At 36.6% G+C, this 22,905-nt stretch overlaps 1 protein-coding gene across 1 annotated transcript in view; it reads left to right on the top strand.

Annotated features, from left to right (window-relative positions):
• The first annotated feature begins 10,138 nt into the window (after nucleotides 1-10,138).
• The window catches only part of cntln (centlein, centrosomal protein), a 190,471-nt gene continuing 177,704 nt past the window's right edge, over nucleotides 10,139-22,905 (top strand). The window contains exons 1-4 of the mRNA XM_088933536.1: nucleotides 10,139-10,307; nucleotides 10,868-10,956; nucleotides 15,352-15,440; nucleotides 21,807-21,891. Of these exons, the coding sequence (XP_088789662.1) occupies nucleotides 10,870-10,956; nucleotides 15,352-15,440; nucleotides 21,807-21,891 (261 nt within the window). The 5' untranslated portion in view covers nucleotides 10,139-10,307; nucleotides 10,868-10,869. The remainder of the gene's footprint in view (nucleotides 10,308-10,867; nucleotides 10,957-15,351; nucleotides 15,441-21,806; nucleotides 21,892-22,905) is intronic.

The following is a 22,905-nucleotide window of genomic DNA, read 5'->3' as shown; positions in this document are numbered from 1 at the left end:
CTGTCTTCTGATTAGAAAAGAGGAACAGCAATAAAGTGGTTTTTAATTAATATAGACACTTTTGGTATTGAACTGTCATACATCCCTTTATTAAGGAACTATACATTTGATGTCTAATTCTTTGCTCCTGCCTTTCACAGTTTGTCAGGGCTTAGATAAGACATCCAGGCTAAAGCTGCAACTTGAGTTGCACAGTGTCAGTAATAAGCTTTGCATAACTTCACTGAGAAACTCAGCCTAAGCCTGCAGAGGTAAAAAGCGCCCCCTAGCCTAATTCAGAAGAGTTGTCTAAACCCTTTTCTTAAACTACAGAAAATCTCCCGCATATCTTGTGCAGAAATTACATTTTTCTTTTTCCACTTCCCTTCAAAACAGACTATAACAGTTCAACTGTACAAAACGTTTTGCGTCACTGCTACTCATTAGTATTTGTGTGTGATGCCTTTAAAATGCAGAGGAATGTAACTGGGACAGATCCTGACATGCACAGTAACACTGACCCTATGCATCCATCCCTTTTGATCCAGCTCTATTTAAAATGGAGAACTTGCTTAGTGTGTTCTTTCAAAACTGGGCGATGTCTACGGAAACTTTAAATAGAATCGAAGGGCAGGTGTAAAATAGCCAGGATCAGAGCAATGTGACCACTAGATACCGTAGAGAATCCTAGAAGCCTCCTAAAGAAGACCAATAGCACATACAGGGAACCAAGCTTACACACTCAGCAATTTCAGCTTTCACTAAGGAAAGATGAATTACAAAGTTTGTGTCAATGTTTCTAAGGGTGGAAGAAGTTCAAATGACCCCAGCTGAGACAAGCTCATCGAATGCCAAAAGATGGGCCTGAAAATCATACACGTTAAGAGATTTCTTAACTTCACACAGGGGAAGTGGATTGAAATAACATGCAGAAGGAATTTAGCTGATTGCTTTGTTTCTCACATTATAAACAGGACCCTTTGCAGATTGGTTATTCAATATGGTTTTACATTAGGTTGTTAAAACAAATGGCACTACACAGGGCATCTATTTAATGTACCATAAGTGTGCCAGGAATGTTAAATAAACATACATAGTAGGTAAAAATAATTCCTTTCATTTGTATAGTACTTTTCATCCCAAATGACCCGAAATCCCTTTACACATAGCAGGGAACCTGCTTCATCTATGTAAGGCAGCCATTATGCACCAGCAGCAGGTAGAGAGGTGAGAAATTACTTAACTTATTGAATTAATGGAACAATTTCAATAAGCACACACCCAGAGATCAATTTAGACTGATCACCGGTGGAACACACCTACTCATAAACTCTGCCATTGAGCGCCACCTACTGGTCCACCCACCATCACTGCTTACACCAGCAGTCTGGTGTTTTCTTTTCCCTACAGACTTCACTGACACAGTGTGGAAGCAAGGAACTGTCTCCTGTAGGTCAATTTTAGTGTAGTCTTGCCATTGCTTAAATAAGATACTTATGAAGCAATGATCAATTACTCCTCCTGGCAGTGTTTTCTGAAAAAAAAAGTTAACTGTGTAACCTATTGTTTTTCTAGTGCACACATTAATACTGAATTTTTAGCAAAGTCTGGGAAGTAAACATTTTCAGTGAGAGGTTTCAAGCACAGATCTGTTTTAAAACCAGAAAAGACCTATTTACTCACAGATGAAGTGCATAACCATTATGCTGAAGTGACAGACGGCACTACACATAGTCTGTGACTTACAACCTGGGGCCAGTTTCACAAAGCACTTCTAGGTGGTAGCCTACTAATTCCTGTCAAACACAGTGAAGAATATAAAATGAGAGAAAACATTGCATTATTCAACCATACAAATAGCTAAGATTATTTCTACAAAATTGTACGCTTCTGTTTTAAAATATTCAGTGAAATAATTGCTTAATGAATTAAATAGGAGGAAGTCAGCTAAGATGTACTTGTAAGCTAGTAATTCAAGTACTGTAAGTTATAAATGTGCCTTGTAAAAGTGAACCTGGACTTCCAAATGGATGCACTAACAGTAAAAATCAACGATTGCTCATTCTTGCCATTCTTAGGATAAAATGGTTGCTGTAAATGAAATTAAATCAATTTAAAATTTCAAGCTTGAAAACAAACACAAAATTTCAAAATGCCCCCCAAATTACTGCTTTTTGGTTGCCTTACAGTTTTAATTGCAAGGGGAACATCTGAAGAAAATGAAATACCATCAGTTGTCAGAAGTCTGCAGTTGGCACCTGATCTTGGACATACAGTAATGCCATATTGGTTTAGGTTTATTCTTCTAAGATCTATTGTGATTTACCTGCCTTAATGGGATAAATGCTAAATATTTTTTTTTGTTAATAACTAAGTATTATTTGTCTTTGGTGTTTTTTATCCAACAATTGGTTCACTACTTTCTTATTGGATGGCATGAGTGTCAAGTGTTGTTGAGTCAGTACAGTACATCACAGGACCATAAAGAACAGGGACAATTTAGAACAGTCAGTCAGACTTGTGATTGAGCATGTTTTTGAGAGGTGGAGAAAATCAAGGTACTTAGAAAAAAATATCCATGAAAACAGTGACAACATGTAGAAATTAATACAATAATTGCTTACACTTATATTGTACTTTTCTGGAAACTCCACTCAAAAGCGCTTTACAGGTACAGTAATGTGTAGCCCCACCTGGATGATGCGACGGCAGCCATAGTGTGCCAGAACACTCACCACACATAAGCTATCAGTGAGGAGGAGAACAGAGTAATGAAGCCAATTCATAGATGGGGATTATTAGGAGGCCATGATTGGTAAGGGCCAATGGAAAAATTGGCCAGGATGCCAGGGTTGCACCTCTACTCTTTTCGAGAAACACCCTAGGATTTTTAATGACAACAGAGAGTCAGGACCTCAGTTTTACATGTCATCCGACGGACGGCACCTTATTACAATATAGTGTCCCTGTCACCATAGTAGGGCATTAGGACCCACATAGACTGCAGGGTGAATGCCCCTTGCTGGTCCCACTAAGACCTCTTCCAGCAGCAACCTTAAATTTCCCCAGGAGGTCTCTCATCCAGGTACTGACCAGGCTCACACCTGCTTAGTTTCAGTAGGTTGCCAGTTGTGAGTTGCAGGGTAATATAGCTGCTGGCATATAAGCTGCCTATGGGTGGATGACTATAGCTGGAATCAAACCCAGGACCCATCACACCATTGTGCCACTCACAAATCATTTGTAAGTAAATACAAGTGTTTTTTACATTGTATTATGGCCCTTTAGTCCAGTTCTGGTAAATAGCCCTTTAATTCTTGTCCTACTGCATTCCTAAGAAAAGGGGGTCACTGTACAGATATTGACTGTACCTTGTTGGGTCATACCAGGACATTAACTGAAGCCTGGGAAGGTGGTGGTAAATTTCAATGTACAGCACATAAGGTTACTAGAAAATCTCTTCTTTGTTCTTCATTGCATGTGTCTGTTTATTTTCAAATTAAAATAAATAATAATGTATTATCCAATGGGTGGTATATATCATAGAATGTGTTAAACATGTGTGTGCTTTGTGGTTTTCTGTGTTGTATCTCATAGTAAAAGGCAGATACAAACTAAGGAAAATGAAAATATTATTTCAATGTGTAACCAGTTTTTGTTTTTGTTCTTGTTTGTAAAGTTTTGAGCAAGTGACAAACTGGCTTTAATTCACACAGTGGTATGATATTTTGACTATAAAGATCAATGAGTTTCCCAAAACAATCAGGTGGTAGAGAGACACAGATCAAGGGAAAAATACTTATTACTTACAGTACAGTGAAGTCCATGATAGAGAAGAGTAATGTGCATTATACTACCTAGAAACTACCACTGAAAAACACTTTTTTTTAAGTCTTGTATGAAATATTCTGAAGACATGTAGCAGATGGTTTTATGGTCAGACTAGACAAAAATTGAACTTTGTGGTGTAAATGCAAAGCTTTCTGTCTGGTGCAAGCCAAACAGAGCACACCAGTCAGCACTATCTCAACTGTCAAGCATGTTGCCTCATCAGCAGGGACTGGGAATCGTGTCAGAACTGAGGTAAAAAATGTCCAGGCGAATCCTTGATGAAAATTTGCTTGAGCTGCCCAAAAATCTAAACCTGGGACAAAAATTCACACTTCAGCAGAACAAAGTCCTGAACCAGGACTACACCCAAGGAGTTTGAAAAGAACAAAGTGAATTTCCTTGAGTGGTCCAGTCAAAATCCTAGTATCAGGTGTGAGTGATAGTTCATCAGGCAACTATCTACACCAAACTTTAACTGAAGCAACTATACCAGGAAGAATGGACAAAATTACACCATCCCACTACAACTATTTGAGGTCTATCCAAAATACAGACATCAGTAATTACTCCCAAAGCCAAGCAAGGAATACTTGAAAAATCTGTGAATTCTACTTTGGAATTCTTCTAGGCATTTTCCTGACATTCAACTTCCTTCATACTGTATGTTAGTGTTCAGTACGATCATTACAGTTTTCAATAAACAAATTAATTTGACAAAAACTATACACATTACCTGTGATTCCTCAAAATGTAATGTTATTGGCAGGGGGTGAAAACTTTTCTAAGGCATTATAAATACCTAAATCTTGTTCATAAATATACTTTCCAAGTTTGGTGTTTCCCATGCTGTATCTACAGCTTATATTTGCTACTGGTGTTTAATACTCTGCACGTGTTCAGCTTAAGTATCCATGTGTTTACCCAGATTTAATCTAAGTCTTTCTGAATTTCCATTGCTGCTTCTACAGTGCTTGCTAATTTTCTTTGGTATCTTCTGCAAACTGAACTAGTTTATTTCTGTAACTATCCCAAAATCTAGATCAGTCATTGATATAAATTAGGAAGAGTAGTAGCCTAATATAAAACCCTGTTGGACTCCACTAATTATATCACTTCTTAACTGTACTTTTTGTTTTCATTACCCAGTTCTCAAGCAAAACACTTGAATTTCTGCGAATGCCTACTACATACAACTTCAGAAGTAGTCGTTTTTGAGAACAAAGTCTTCTAATTTTCAGTTCTATCTGTGCATGGTTGTTTTATTGAATAAAGCAATTGTTTCATTAAAATAAATTAACATGTATTTCATATTTCTCCTATGTGAATATTTATGACTCCCTATATGGCTACAGGACAATGACTTTGCAGAAAAAGAGTTGGATACTTGTGTAACCTAAAGAAATGTACACGTGGCTTTACATCATTCATAAAAAGAAACTGATACATTTGATTTTTTTAACCATTTCAGTTTGGTCCATTTTAATTTTGCTAAATAGCAGGAATTTGAAAGTAACCTGTTAAAAACATGAGCATTTAAAAGTAAGGTGTCTTGTATTGAGTTAATTAAGTTCACATTTTGCACATTATATTATATATGATGTACCTGTGTCCCATCCAGGGAGTGTTCTTTCTTGCACCTGTTGCTTGCCAGGATAGACCCTTGCTCTGCTGCAACCTTATACTAGATGAAGTGATTAGAAAATGGATGTATGTACGTTATACCACTATACGATTTTATATAATTTTTAGAGGACATGCGTTAATAAAAACATCATTCCATGCACTGAAACCACTCAGTCTCTTCACATAAGCTCAAGATTGGATGAGATGATTTTTGTTTTTCAGTGAATGAATTTACTGTGATTCAGTCTAACTCTTAACATTCATCCAATACAACAATCATGTAACACAGAGTACAGATATTTCAATTGTTCTCAAATAAAATCTAAAATAAAAGAGGGTAGACTTCTAACGTGGTTTCATGGAAAAAAAAAGAACAAATTGAGACAGGAAGGGTTAATTGAGATGAGAAATGGCTGAAAAGCAACCTGCTAAAGTTAAAGCAATTATTTTACAGAAAAGCTTTCCAAAATAGGTAAAGACTACACTCTAGTAACATAAAACAAAACCAAACCTACAGAGGAATTCACTCACTGCTACAAGAGACTTTCATATGTGGATTAATCTTTCATATAAACAACACAGTACACAAAAACACAATGGAGAAATGCCTACTATTTGACAAAGACTTAAAAAAGACTGTCAAAAGAAGGTGAAAAAGACTCAAAAGACACAGTATTGGAAATGATACGGACAGAATAACATAAATAACAATGAAAGCTATAAAAAATGTGAATTCATAAATAAGGAAATGATCAGAAAACATGAAAGTAACAAGTCAACATAAATCAAAGACTTCAAAGAAAATACCAAAGAACTATAGCAGGGTTGAGATTCTACTCCAATTAAAACAGATGGGCTTTAAGATGCATTTTTTAAAATCTTTAGAACAATCATAACAGTTTAAAGAAGTATTTCTGACTAATGCAATTTACAGTGGCCTTCCCTTCATACTGTATGTACAGTATACAGTATAAGTTGCATTACCTTTGCTCTTTTCTCTGAAGAATACAAAAATAATCAATATTAGCATTGTAAAATTCTAAACCTGATGTGCAGTTTACTGTCTGTTATAAAATCTAAAAACAAATGAATCTCCACAATTAAAATGTTTATTGTGTCAAACACAAAAACACTCTTATGCGGCTTTGCATATAGATCTTTATAAAAAATATGTAGTTTGTACAATAATATGTAAAAAAATACAGCATATTTTTACTCGCTATTGAAATATGATAAAGGAATTACAGTACTGTATTGTGTTTTGTTTCACTGCTGTTTATGCAAATATGTCCTAGACAAGTGACTGTTTGGTTTTTGGTTTTGGCAAAAACATAGCTGTGGGACGCTTTGCAAGTCCTGAGAGAAACACTGCTTTTGTAACCTTCAACAAGGTACTACACTCAAATTGCTGTAGTAAAACACATACCTGTACTGTCCATGTATATTTATGTATATATACTGTATACATGTACTCTCCAGGTTGTCATTGTTAATGAAAATTTGTTCTCACTTGACTCGTCTGGTTATATAATTAAAAAAAATGAATAATTAACAGGCATTTTAAGTGGCCACTGAATTTGGAAACCATTATGACCATTATATTAAAACTAATCTACATAGACCAACAAGACATCAAACTGATGCTCATCTTTCCATCAGCTTCTCTGGTACAGTACATTTTAGATATGCCTTGATATCTCAAGTCAGAATTTCCCCTTCTGAATCTGACTCAAGTTAGCATTGGACTGTGAGGAGAGAACAGAAAGAAGAGATGGCAGAATAACAAAGTAAAAAAAATGTTTTTTTTTCAACAACGCAAATAAATCAAATAGATAGAAAACAGAATCAAAAGCTGATGTACACACTCTACCACTGAAGATCAAGAACTTGTAATTTATAATTGATCAGCAAGCATTGCTGTGTCACAATACTGGGGCCCTGGATTCAATTTCTAATACAGTATACTGGTAGGATAATTGGCTTCTGGGTATGGGTGTATATACAGTATATCTGTGTTTGTGGCTGTCTGCCCTGTGATGGACTGGTGTTCCATCCAGGGTGTAGTGTGCCTTGTGTCTTTTGCTTGCTGGGATAGGCTCTAGCTCCCTTCTGTCCCTGAATTAGATAAAATGGGTAGAAAATGGGTAGATGAATTGATAAACAGTGTACAGTACAATGTTAGAAACACAAAAAGTGTTGAACATGATAAGAAATGGTTAAATCCTACAATATCTTAATGACAATATTATTAATAATACTTTTCAGCAACTTCATCCTTGAATTTCTTTGAGACAGATGTGGACAGTAGTTGATTTTAAGATAAATGCTTAGAAAGTAAGATGTTCATTGAAACAGAAAATTTCACTTTCACGGTTGTTTTTTTGTTCAAACATCCACCAGTCTCACTCCTTAATGTAAAACTAATTTGTTGCTATAAATATGATCATATTTTGAATCCCTGTAGTGATATTGGCAGCACAAGGACAATTGTGGGCCTTCTCTATATTATCACAGTGTACTGAATTCTACTTTTCCATATGTGATAATTTGGTTAGTTTACGCAGATAATATACACTGCATAGTGCATGTATTTAAATTGTATTAAATTGTATTTACAATAGATGCCAAAAAATGAATGGAATAGGAAAAAAACAGGCAGAAAAAAGGATGATTCATAAATGCCAAGTTTCACACAACCCATGGGGCAGATGTTGTGAATTACGAGTCAGTCTTGAGACTCTGAAATTGCATTGCAAATGAGATTCTTAATGAGAAACCACTGTTTCTGTGGTCATGTCAAATCAATTGACTTCTTTTTAGAAGTAACTTAGGTCCTTCAAAAAAACGAAACTGATAAGATTTGTTTGAATGAAGGAAACCAAATTCACAGAATTTTTCATAATTCATAGTTTCCAAATCTAGTTAAGCATTGTTTTCCAATACTGGGATTTTAGTATCTGATAGCAAGCCATAATCCATCTGTTGCTAAGAAGTATAGGCTGCCAGCATAACTTGAACATAAGGTTCTCTTTGCTCATTCAGTGTAAAATTTAAGTTATTCTCTTTGGTATGAACAATATACATATTACAGAAAAAGAAATGGGATTATCAGAATCTGATATCTGTGCTGTTTTACTGACACTTTCTTAACATAGTAAATACTAATAACTTTTTGTAAATCTCAATTATTATTTTCTAGTTTGGGCTTGGAAACCTTTTAACAAGTGGAACATTTAAAAGGATTACAGATTTATAGTAGTTCAGGTGGGTAGCTGTGTCAGCATGCATAGTCTGCAAAGGAACACGTAATAGGTTTATTCCATGCTGAAAAGAGAAGAGATAAAACACAACGCTTCGGCTGTGCTCACACCTGAAGATTTATAGTTAACAATTATTTTGTAATTAGTTTATTTTTAATTATATGGATGTAATATAATAGGGATGTAAAGGTGGTATAATGTCATTATGTAGAAAAATGGTGAATCCTTTCCAATCTACAGCACTGTATGTAATAATACTGTTTCTAAAATTCTAATTTTCTAAAACTAAGAACATGCAAAATATAGGAATTTTGGGGGGATTCGGTGCTTTTTAACTACATGAAAATGTGGTCATTTTTGTGCAAATCTGAAATCAGATTGGCAGTTGCAAGTTACTTATTTTTGGTTAGGGACATGGGACAACAGGGTACAAAGTAGGGCTACAAGCTTGGAATGGTGATCTGTCTCAGAGCACACATACAAGCACACAGGGACAGTGTGGAGTTAGCAGGTAACTTAACTGGCACCCTCATAGAAAGTAGGATGAAACTGGAGCACCCAGCAAACTAGTGAAGACCATGTAAAACCAGAAAGAGAAGGAACCCCAGTCTGAAATCAGAAGAGCTGTGGGTCAGTAGAACCAACTGCCCCACTACAGTGGTGCCTGGCAATATCAAACAATTCAGACAGATTTTTTTTTCTCTAGACTACTGTTTCCCAACGTTTGTCATTGTTTTTTATGTATTGTATCTTTGCATACATAAACTGTTGATATCTGATAACTCTTGTTATCAGAGATATCATTAAATATGAATGATGTACATCATACAACGCATGAGGATTTTTTTACTGTAGTGAACGCGAGACACAAGGCACGCAAATCCTTTACAAATGCAAATAGACGAGACGAATCACACTATTTGAATTGTTCAATCCACACAAATCGTTATCAGAACAATAAACTTGAGCCTAGTCTAAAAATTCAGTTCCAGGATCATTTACGATGGAGTACAAAATGAACCAACAACGGAAAACGGATACTAGAAAATTACTGTACTTTAAACCTTCTTTGCTTTCAAAATAAAACTATCGTGCCGACATTCGTTATATTTTGTAGTTTTCATTTTCTTTGCGCTAATTTCGTTGCACGCACATATTTGTGATGTGTAGCAAACTACAATCCATTATCAAAAACATCCATGCAGTTATTCGCGTTATAAAAAACTTGTAAAACATCTCCTGGTAAGGCTGTGCAATTCTTTTACACTAAAGTGCTAAAGTAAAGAGACTACGGAAATAACACAGCACCACACCAAAAACTAATCCAACTCCACTCTTTCATGAACTGCCTTCTGACAAGTTTGCATCGACTTTCCCTTCGCTACAGCTCCTCTAGCCATATTACGAAACGAAATGCAGTGAAATGCCGTGAAGCTTAGACAAGAGGAAACAGTTTGCGGCGGAAAACAGCGCGCAGGTTTGAACAAACAGCTGCTACCGGAACAGGGCGAGCTGTGGGAGGAACTGAGTTTTGCGTATTGTTCGACAATGTAAAATAGTACATATTACTTTGAAAAACAAACTTGGCTAACGAGGGAAAAGTTTTAACAACAGGTACGTGATTTACAGGAACGCGGCTTTATGCATTTAAAGTCTTTCTTGGCCTGTCATCTGTCAACTACTGCACCCGGTAGGCTATGCTGTTTCCAGGGCAACCGAGTAACTGCTAAATGCGACTGTACACATTTTCGGTGCTTTAACTGATTTATAAAGTGTAATACATACTTTTGATTTCCACGCATGACCAGTTATATCTTAAAAATGAATGCAAATCACGTTCTAATCTTTGCCGGTGCCGTATCCAACAGGTGGAATGCTATATCAGTCCCATCTGTAACGTAATAAACAAATCTTAAAACGTGAAAGTAAAATTGCAGTCGTGCAAATTCAACAATATGTGTTCTAATACTTGGACTAATAATGGACTTGAATTGCATTGCGGTATTTGCAATCAAATGCTTAACATCTTGAACTGGCTCTTACTCGGCCATATCCACATCCGTGATGTTTCAGATACAATATTTTTATCCTTTCTTATTTGCTCTCTCCTACTGTACATTCTGTATGAAACTGAGTTTTTTATGTTCTGATTGTGGTTATACTGTACATCATAGCAATGGCTGCAAAGCAGGGTGATCGAGGTCGAATGTTGCTGCTGGAAGAAGAAGTAAAAAACCTCACCGAAGAGCTCGTTCAATGTCAGGTAACGGCTTATGTTTTGTGTGCCATACAGACGTCTCTACACACATCTTTCATCCTGGTATTATAGGAGTAGTATAAGAGGAAGTTATTGGTTTGTTCCTAGAGTCAGTGCAGTATGTGCCAGTATCCCGTGACAAGACGGCTCTCTATAGTCAGACACCTATTTTACTTCTTAACCTATCTTTCGAGTAGTTCTTGTTAATCGATGAATAGTTTCTGTAACCATGGCCGATTGAGATTCTACTGTAGCTAAAGTATGTTTTGCGACAGCGGATCCTATTAATGACACAGGATAACGTTGACAGCTTTTTGCTCCGATTGAATATTTTTGCAACTTTTCAAATAAAGAAATGCAAGCAAAAAGTTCAAAATGTGCCACTCTCCCCCATTTTGAACTGAATTTCATTTTTGAGCACAGAGAGAGAATTAACCTTCAAGGTCCAACCAATGGGAATACATCACCACTCTTTTTTTATTATGTCATCATAAACATGTCTACTTTTTGCTATTATGTCATCATAAAGTCAACTTTGTGTTGCTTCAGTTTGTTTGGAGACATGAGTATGACAATCTTGGAAAAGGTTGACAAACCTTGTCTCTCTTCATGGATTAAATCATTGTATCACATTATGCAACAGGTGTGAACTTTTCTTGAAAGATGAGTATTACTGTCATTGAACTGAAGTTAAAAAGACACTCCGATTTCAGCACAAATGGGTAAATTGCATGTGATTCCCTTTGCACAGCAAATTTTCTGTTTTGACATATAGACTGAAACACTGTAGAAATACAACTATACATTTTCATCTGAAGGTGCTGCTGGAAAGGGTGTTAATTACACCCTTGTTTGTGTTTGTGTATGTCTGTGTTTGTGTTTGCCCTGCCTTGCGCCCACTGCTTGCCAGGATAGTCTCTGGCTCCCCTATAACCCTGAATTGGAAGAAGCAGTTATAAGATGGTTAGACGGATGAGTTATTTTTATACACATTCTCCAAGTTAGAAACACTGTATGCCAATTCCTAGGCCAGAAGAGCTGAAGACTAGCACTATGCTATTCACTTTATGCCAGTTTGTAAACTAATTAACTTTTCAAGATCTCTAGCATTTAGCAAGCAACAGGGGTTGCTTTTGTACGAATAAAAAAAACTAACAAAAATCATATTTCAGAAGTATGCAGAAAACCAATCTTATATACAGTATATAGTACTGTAACGCATATGGCCGTACACATTACAGGTTGTGTGAGCCGGCTTGCCAGCGCGGTGATGTCACCACCCTTCCCTGTGAATAGCAGGGACCTCAGCCACCGGGCTGAGGGGAGATCTCCCTTTAGCTTAGCTGGCTGCTTCCCTGCTGAGTGACGCTGGAGGCCCGGGTTCGAGCCCCCAGCGGTGGGGGGGCCGACCTGAGGTGGCAGCAGTGAGGCCACATACCCACGAGAACAGTTCAATATGCAAAAAATACCTGCCCATTGACAAATGCTTCTCCACTTGAACATTTACGCTGTTACTTACTGACCTGAAACATTCAGTCAGGAAAGTGTTGTAAGACTTTGTGGAAGTGAGTTACGGCCTGTAGGGTTTTTAGTGAAAGATAGAGCTGTTTGTGGCTGACATGTACCTGAATGAAGAACATGTCACATCATCACATAGAATCCATCCATCAATCAGGGTTGTGGGGGAGCCCAAAACTATCCAGGCAATGGGTGCAAAGCGGGGTACACCCTGGATGAGATGTCACTCCATTACTGATCACATAGAATCATTTTTAAAAAGTGAATTTTATAGTCATTTCTGGCCTGTAACAGTATGACAGTGGATGCCACCTGGTTCATTGCGTGCTTTCAGATATTTATCAAGTGAGTTTTTTTGTTGTTTTCTAGTTCTTAATATATTTACCATTCAGCTAAATAATCATGCTTTTTTGGGGGGGATTAATCTATTCAGAATTCCCAGAAATTAAAGTCTGTAGTCTTGGATTAAAGTGATTAGGCTTGCTTTATTACTGTTTAAAAAAAAAACTTTAAAAGAACAACATGCATATGCTTTATTTATTTGAAATTAATAATTGCTTTTTCTGAAAATATATTATGGTTTATAACATATATTTGAATCTACTGCACTAGCTGAATATGTAGCCCTGTATTTTAAAATTAGGGAAAGCTGGGCTCTATGAAGCGAATTGTGTTCACACCACTAAACCTGATGTCTTGAGAAGGTCACAAGACAAGCACATGTTGCTCGGCATTTTTTGGTTTAGGCTAAAAGGTCAATCTAAGAAGTCAGATTAGTCCATTGCTACAGTAGCTGAGGGAAGCCGATTCAGTTAATTTATGAATATCCTATTCATTGCCACTTAGTTAACATCCACTTTGCATCCTGACACATGTGATGGTTTCATTGGCTTTGTCAGGTTGTTTGCTGATAGGTATATCACAAGAACACCATATGAAAAGAGAGATAAAGAGACAGTCTTTACAACATTTTGAATATCCGTTGTCTCAGTCAAGGTTTGTTAGTGCTGTAGATCTGACCTTTTATGTCAGTACAGCCCTCTCTGTGCAGAAGAGGCGTGTCATCACTCTTTATTACAAATACATCCTTGTGCCTATATTTGGCATTTGCCACGCTGATTTGGGCCAAGTGACAAGGCCTTATCAGAACCAGTAAGAGCAACCACTATGCATTACAGTACGTCAGCAAAATGGAAGGGGCTTTATGTCAGTATGTGTTGCTGTATATTCGGAGAGTATGAAAACTGACTGAAACAAACATGCATCAAGGAGCTCCTGATACATTTCTATTTCTTACCCTGGGTCCTTCCTGACAGCATAAGAGACTACCTTTTTGAAGTCTGACTGTTCTTAATTCATCATTAACTGCAAATGTGGGTTCAGAGTATGTGAGATCTTTATTTTGCCCATCTTTGCTCCACTTTGTATGTTCAACCAATGGTCTATCAAGGTCTGCCTCTGCCATTTAATAAATAATTGATCAGACACTTTTGAATGTGGTTCAAGATTCATGTACTAATTGGAGACCAGTAGATTCTAGCGAGAGCAGTGACTTTTATCTTATGATGATACGAACGTATTTTAACAGATAATTTTATGTTAAGTCAATTGGAATAAGTCTGCCTTTTAATGTTCAAAACTGTGTAGTTTTAGATGTTTCTCATTAAATGTAATTCATCTTAAAAAAAGAAGCAAATACTTCCAGCATATTTGAATTGGAAATTTATCAGACTTGCTACATTCCCCCTGCAGTGCAACTTTCCTTGTCAACTATTTTTATCACCTATGATTTGTGATATGTTTCATGTCAACGTTTCAATGATAGCCGGTCGATTAGTTGTTTCTTATACTAACTGTTATACTTCGAGGTTATTTCTGTATGCAGATTTTGTGTAACATAGTTTCATAGTTTGTTTTCTGTAGCATTTGTAATTAAATTTCAAGAAATATGAATTGCCTGATATGAGTTTAATTTAACTGTTGCTATGAACTATGAACAAGCCTACAGTATTAACAAGCCTATTTCAACACTTTATCAGAATCTTCTTTAAGTCTTTGTAGGTACTTTTCTAATTTAAGATGAGACTTTGAACATCTTTGTTACAATATTTTGTATTTTTAGCTTAGTGTTATTTTCTGTTCTTCTATATTGGAACTATTTATATTATTTCATTTATGTTATTATTTGAAATTTGTCATGTCCACTACAATTACAACATTTTTTTACTCAGGCTTTGTTGCATGGTTCATAACTAAAATTGGAACTTGAACCTACAGTAGATGATTGACCTCTAATCATGTTGGCAATATGGAAAACAAAAATGAAGTCCAGAGTGCAATACTGGACTCCTTATACTGTAAGTGGTGTTTGCACATTCTCTTTGTTTTTGCCAGTGGATCATTCGTCTCACTTTCCGAAGACATTCTGCCCAGATTAGCTTCTCTTAAGTTGTCACTGTGCATGTGCGTTCCCCGTGTAATGAACTGACACTCCCTGCAGGATGTACAGTTCTGACCTGCGCCCTGTGAGGGTTGTCATGACTTATATGAAGAATAAGCTGCTTTCTGTGTGGCTATATTTTTAAAAATGTATGTCAAGGCGGAGTCTGTAAGTTCTCCCCATGTTCATATGGGTTTCCACCTACCAAGACATGTTGGTAGGATAACTAGCTTCTGGGAAAATTGGCCCTGGTGTGAGTGTGTGCGTGTTTCTACCGTATCTGTCTGACCTGCAATGGACTGCGCATCTCATCCAGGGTCTATCCAGTCTTGTGCCTTTTGCTCCCTCTCATCACAACCCTGAATTGGATGAAGCAGTTTGAAAATGGATGGATGGATATATCAGGGTAAAATTAGACCTGATTGACGCATTGTTCTCTTCAGGCCGATAAGGAGTTTGTGTGGTCCTTATGGAAACGCCTTCAAGTCGCCAACCCAGACCTGACCCAGGCCGTGAGCTTGGTTGTGGAGAGGTGAGTAGAAACGTGGGATTTGGAATTTGGGATTGACTTTACTGTAGCGCTGCAGACATTTTGGTTTGTCTCACTTCATGTGATGCAAGCAGTTGTTCACAAGTCATTTATTTTACATGAAACACATGCTAAATACCAAAACAAATTTCACTCTCTTTGTTAGCTTGTGATGTTTTGTATACTGTTGTTCTGGTAGCAACAGAGTGCCTCACACTTTGTAATTACAATTCTTAGTTTCTTTTTTTTTTCTAAATTTGTGGTGGGTGCCGATTTTTTTTATTTTTTTTGGTAAAGAATGATGCGTCATCAGCTTCTATACTCCACCATGTCATTGTGAGTGATGAAGCTGCTCTAATATACTGTAACGTACATTCTTATACAGAACGTACTGTATGTCCCTTTGGAAAATTGACAGCCCAAATAATATTCAGTGCTGGTTAACTGATTATAATCCTGGCTTTGTTTTTTCCAGAATTAGTATTATGTGTGATGCCTAGCAATGCTGGCTGTAGTTTTTCTGTTATAAGTTGACTGAGAACCTAAAGGAATACCTTGACTATTGTACGCTGTTCCTGGATGAGATGCACCTCTAGTTCATTGTACTACTAGTCCAACCTCAGGGCAGCATGCCAGAAGGATTTGTAGGTCTCTTTGAATTGTCAGCAACACAAGGTGTCTGCATGACTTAAATTAGCTCACTCTCAGCATAACCAGACCAGTAACTCTTCTGCACAGTTCTTAGGTTGCTTCTGATTTAAGGAAACGTAAAACTTTATGGACAGACATGGTTTGCACTTCTCTTGATGCTTAAGATTCTGTGGCAGCAGCAGATTGTCCTGAAGGTGTTTAATTGGTGCCACCTTTGAAGACAGGCAGCCCAGAGATATACACAGGCCTACTGTGCACCCATTGTAGGCTGTACACTGATCATTTCTGGTCACTCATTCTGTCACCAGTGTCATTTTCACAATTCAGAAGAGAAGGCAATTATAGGTAACTTAGTTTCAAGAATGGCATGTTGTGTTTTGCATATGGCAATAAACTATGACTCTTTAGAAGGATCTTTGCCATTTTCTGCATTCACGGTGATGTAAAGGACCTTTGTCCTTAATCAAGTCACTCAGCAGTGGAACCGCTTTGATGAAAAGAGCCCATAATGTTTACATTAAAAATAGATTCACATGTCATCAAATACCATTTTGAGGTATGGAATTCAGAAGGTGAAGTTAAACTGTCTTTTGTTTCCTGAAAAATATCCGGATGGGCAAGTATTCAGTGAAAATGAACATACCTGTATACTGTATTGTTAGTCTTGTTGGGAAATGCTTTTCACAACCTGATTTCTGCCAACCGTTGAGGCTCTACTTTTAACCCCACACCATTAAAATATGTAAAAATGATCTAGAATTAGTTTTATCTCTGATTCCTTATTTTATTCATGTTTAATTCCATGTTCAGTAGTTCTAAGTGACTGACAGCTAAGAAAATGAATACAACTCCAATCTTTCCTTGGATCAGGTACTGAACCGAAGCACTACAGTACAAATCGGGGTAAAATGCAAACGATCACAGCTGTACGTGGATTATCAGAGCACAAGATATAGTGTGGTATGTAATAACTGATGCTAACCCAATAAGTATATAACTGCTCAGACCTTTCTTGTGTCTGGTTTGTGTTGTAAATCTTTATAATGTTCTAATCATTACTGCTTTGTGGTGAACTTGTTACACTGCTTTTAAACCTATAGTTTAGTGGACTGAATGTTGTACCTTTGAAATTGAGGGTTCTCCCATTGAAAGTAAAATATAGTGCCTTGAAACTAATGCCATACTCTTCCTGTTTTGAATGGCAATTCCCCATTTTTGTTTAGAATACAAAAGGTTTTCCTTGGCCAAGCCTTTCAGTTAAAAAAAAAATCCAGTAGTTGGTGAATGCAGAAAGCACGCCACGGTACCTTGATCTGTCTGTTAATATTTTGCTTTATTGGAAAATAAAGAAATGAGGAGAGTTCCTCTGAGACAAGGTAACATGCACCGTGAGTGCGTGTGTATCAGCATATCAGAGCATGGGGTATTGACATGATAATTGCAGCTACTGCAGTTAAGTCTGAAAGTGCGCTGGGCCTGTGGGAATTCAGCTGGTCTTATACCAACTGGTTGGCTGCTAAGGACACAGTCTGAATTGTAAGGTGCAAGTTTAGCACTTTATTCACCAGAGGCAGGCATAACTTAAAAATCCTTTGGGGGAACCCCAGTGATCTGCAGATGTTCAAAAAAAGACTGGCTTGAGTCTCAGATTGTTTTTTTCTTCCCTGGTGCTCACAAAAAAGACATTTAGTATGAAAGGTATGTTGGAAATGATTACAGTTCACAAGGGAATGTGAGCCGAATTTCAGATTTGATGTCATCTTAATTACAGTATCTGAAGATCAGTGTAATCTTATACTGGTGCTGATTGACACACTTCTTCTGTTATTTGCACTAGGGAAGTGTGTACAGTGTTTAAAGGGAACGTCTGAGTTTTTTTCTGACCTCATTTTTTTGGTTTTACTGTTATACTTGGAAATTAGGTGTACATTCTCATTGGCTCAGAGGACTGTTTTCAGTCGGTAGCTAAGGTTCTTTATTAATCAGGACTGAAATATTCTGCCCAGTTTACATTTCCTGCAATCATTTGATGACGGTGGATCTGTCACTTAATGTAGAACCAGCAATGTGATGAAAGGAAGTGCTAAGTAATATTAAAAAGGGCTTTTAATGCCCCATGTTTATGTTTAATTAAGTTTTTGTGGCAGCATTATTTTTTTGCAATTTAGTGACACATTTACAGTATATGGGTATATCAAATTCAGTTTGTAAATATATACAGATAGAGTGTGTAAGTATACCCCCCTAGGGTATACTTACATGTATGGTTTTACATATTTAAACATGATTGACCTTCACCTAGTCCACAACAAGTCCTAATAGAAGATAGAAATAACCTCACTGTACAAATACCACACAAAATCTTAGTTATAATTTATTTGAAGGGGAACTGCAGTCTCAATTTCTCAGACCGGTAATTAAATCTCAGTAACAAAATCAATTTGTTAATGGTATAGGAACAAAATATTAATTTCAAATTAAGCTCAAACTTGCAAACTTTATGAAAGTACTGTAAGTCACCATATTGTCGCAAACCCCTGGTCTCGCTTGGGTGGGAGCAAGAGTTCCCACGAATTATGATGTGATGCTGCCCTTCCTGCTCACTAGTCACTGTAATGACTAATGTAATGCCATGTACGAGAGAATAAGTACAAGATGTGCAGCACACATTTCACCGCAGAAATCTGCATGCAGAGTTCCATTTATCGGCAAAACCATCTTGAAGATGAGAACAATAGTTATATTGGATTAAAAGAGTTGTATTCACAAACCTGCTTGTTTAAAATGTACAGTTTTGTTGGCTTGTTCTGTATCACAGAAAATGGCACTGTGCATACCTGGAAATTTCATTTGTTTTGTGATGTACATTGGAGGTTTTACAAGTTACCTCCTCCTAAGTGCATTTCAAACCACATTTTATTTTTATTGTGGTTTAAAATGCACTTATCAATGCTGATTCTTTCTATCCCCGAAATATAAAAATAGTGTTGCAGTTCCCCTTTAAAATAATCACCCAGCATTCAAACTCTTTGTGTGGAAAAAATAAGTGCACCTTTAGTCCTAACATCTCAATGAAGATGGTATATAGAATCAAGTGCACCAAAACATGTGCAAGTGATTAGTTGGTCATCAGGAGGTGATTTCACCTGTATTTAAAATCAGAATCTTTGTCAGTTTGGCCTTAAACACTTAGGTTTGTGGTAACACATCAAGGCCAAATTAAAACAAATCTGTGAATTGTTGTTGCTTGTCAAAGCCATATCCAAACAATTTGCAGTCCACCATTCCATGGTAAGAAAGATAATCTACAAATGGAGAAAATTAAACACTGTTGCCATTTTAACAAGGGGTGGCCGTCCAACCAAGTTCTTTGCAAGATCTGCCTGTATGATGCTCCTAGAAATCTCAAAGAACTCCAAGGTAACATCCAGGGCTCTACAGGCCTTTCTCGTATGGCAAATGTCAGAGTTCATGAGTCCATTATCAGGAAAAGTTAGAATAAGAATGGAACGTTTTCCAGGAGGAAACCCCTGCTCTCCAAAAACAACATTGCCACATGTCTTAAGTTTGCCAAACACCACTTAAATGAAAAACAAGACTTCTGGAACAGTTCTCTCCGAACTGTGTCAAAAGTGGAGTCGTTTGGCCATAGTGCAAAACATCACATTTGGCAAAAATCAAACAACCTTTGACCAGAAGAGTCTCATACCAGCCATCAAGCATGGCGGAGTTTGCTTTGTTGCCTCAGGTCTTGAAAGCCTTGCTATCATTGAGTCTTCCATGAATTTCACACAATAACAAGAGTATCCCAGAAGAAATTGTGAGACCGTCTGTCCGACAAGCAAAGCTGAACCAAAACTGGATTATGCAACAGGACAGCAATCATAAACACGTAAAATAATCTATGACAGAATGGCTTGAAAAGAAGAAATTCAGGATTTTGGAATGGAAAGTCAAAGTCCAGACCTAAACTCCGTAGAGATGCTGTGGTGGGACCTAAACAGGGCTGTGCATAGAAAAAAGCCATTGAAGCAGTTCTTTAAGGAAGAGTGGGCCAGAATTTGTCCCAGGCGATGTGCGAGACTGATCAACTCTTACAGGAAACATGTAACAGTACCATTTCATGTTATTGTGGTTAAAGTGGATGCCACAAGTTACTGAATCAAGGCATGCACTTACTTTTTCACACAAAGATATTGAATGCTGGCAGATTTTATTTTACAAAAAGCAATAAGAAGGTAGAATTTTTGTGTGTTATTTGTCAAATTGGTCAGTTTTATCTATGTAAGGACTAGGTGAAAGTCAAGTGATATTACATTTTTCCCCCAGAACATCTGACATTTAAACAAACATCTATTTCTGAGTCCATGTCTTATTGTGGAAAACTGTGTAGAATTCACGGTTCACATCAGTTGTTCTCTTTAACTATTCAGTATCCAGTCTTTCTTGATCATAGATGTATATCAGAGGGTCATGGTTCACTTAAAACCATTGGAAATGATTGGAAAGGGAAAGTGTCCAGGTAGATCTATTGCATATGGCTCACCCCAGGATCACAAGGCCATATTATGGGGATAAATCCACCAGCCCTTAATATAAGATATTCAGTTCATGTGTTATCAGTTGTGAATAAGCTCATGCCATTGACTGCAGATGTTGTCATGTGTGTTTCTTTCACTTCTCAGCACACAGATGTTGTATCAGCTGTGCATTGTTAGAATACTGTGAGTGCTTCGAGTGTTTAGTAATATTTTAAAAGATTGCAGGCTATTAGTTATTTTCAAATGTACATTTCCTAATATATACAAAAACAAATATTCAGTAGCATTGTCTGTCTGTGTTAATGTTTTATTTTCCATGTTTTGAATAGCTGATGTATCATGATGATTTTTGCACTAATAAAAGGAGTGAGTGGAAGACGTGTTAACTGGATGAGTATATGTCAATAAATTAAGGTGCATGTATCTTTAAGTCAAAGTACTTGCATTTGGTGTGTGAAAATCTGTAATAAAACAGTCCTCACCAGGTAAAAATTGTTTAGTTGAACAGAATAAGAGAACCATTGCTTCTTTCCTTTGAAGGTTCTAATCCCACATGAAAAGTAAGCAACAGCAACCTAAGGGTATTTTACAGAGGACTAATTTAAAAAATATAAAGAATGTAAAGATAATTATTTAAAAATAATCTGGCAATTCCTTCCATGAAAATGATCTAATCTTTTGTTGTTTTGATACATCTAAGACTAATCACATGTACAGTAGCTGGTAAACTAATACCTTTGCTCATTTTATCAGTACTTCATCGGTACAAGCAAGTAGGGTACAATAGAACTCTGTGCAAGTTATCATTTCCTTTGTAAATAGGGCTAAAGTAAGGTGTTTCCTTTTACATCTCCTTGTTTCCTTTCTTGAACTTATTTATTGTTACACAAGAATTTTAGAAACTATGCTGGATGTACTATGTCTTTCCTCTGGATATTCCTTGTACAAAACAACATACTGTACAGTACTTTCCTCTTGGTGAATATAGTTGTCATTTTTTGCCTGATGAGTTAATTTGCTGTCACATGCCATATGCTCAATTTTTTTTTTATGCAGGGTCTGTCAGTTTCATATGATCTTTAATACTTGAAAATGACACTGATCATTAGGCGATGGAGAATTCACATGATGAGCTACAAATGATCACTGAGGGCTTTTTATTATGTATTCTTTCTAGAGAGAAGCAGAAAGCTGAAGCCAAAGACCGGAAGGTATTGGAGATTCTGCAAGTTAAAGACAATAAAATACAGGAGTTGGAGCAGGTATGTAAAGATACCCCTGTCATTTTCAATCTGTTTAACTTTGCAGTTTAAAATTTTTACTTTACATTTAGAAAAACATTCCTAAATATTTTTTTCTTTACATTTAGAAAACATTTTTTGCTATTATTCACATTTTAGGTTTGTAATGAGAGTATAAACAGAAATTAAACTCTGAAAAATGAAACTGTGGTTAAATCATAGTCTTTAAGATGGATAAGCCATATATTTTTTATAGTATTTGACAATAATCTTTTTGCAATTATTTCATTAATTATCTCAATAAGCTTCCAACTATTAAAAAGATCCTCCCTCATAATTAAGAAAGGCCCATCAATCTTTAGGAATGATTTATTTTAGTTATTCAGTGTTTTGTAGTATCAATTCTTGCTGGGTATAGATTGTAACAGGTTTTACTAAAGTATCTTAGGGACTAATGATTGGTTTTCTTTAGGATGCCAGTCTGATCAAATATGTGGCAAAAGGTTTTATGTTCAGAGGACATAAAATTGAAACGTTCTGGTCTAAATGTAAAACATTGGCCCAAACCCAACCCGATACAGCATATCACCCAGACAACAATATCCCTACTGTCAAGCATGGTTGTGTGACACTATTTTGTTATTTGGCTGCTTCTCATCAGTAGGAACTTTGAAGTTTGGCAAGATTAAGGGGAAAATGGAACACAGTACAGGCAAATCTTAGAGGAAAACTCAATCAACAATCCCCAACCTTCTTGACAAGACTTGAGCATGATGCTAAAAAAGAATGGGTGTCATTTACGTCATCCCAGTGTGTAAAGTTTGTAGAGACTTATCCAAAAGAAACTCATAGCTGTAATTTCTGCCAAAGGTGCTTCCATTAAATTTTGACTTGGGGGGGAGGTGTGAATACTTCTGCAATCAACATATTTTAGTTTTCAATTTTTCTTTGCAGTGTTTTCTCACATTTATCTTCTTTCAGCTGTAAAACTGTTCAGGTTTAAAGGGGAACTGTAACACTATTTTTGTTTTGGTG

This window comes from Atractosteus spatula, chromosome 1 (assembly GCF_055471065.1).
Source record: "Atractosteus spatula isolate fAtrSpa1 chromosome 1, fAtrSpa1.hap1, whole genome shotgun sequence".
Taxonomy (NCBI): Eukaryota; Metazoa; Chordata; class Actinopteri; order Semionotiformes; family Lepisosteidae; genus Atractosteus; species Atractosteus spatula.
This window is presented reverse-complemented; position numbering and strand designations above follow the sequence as displayed.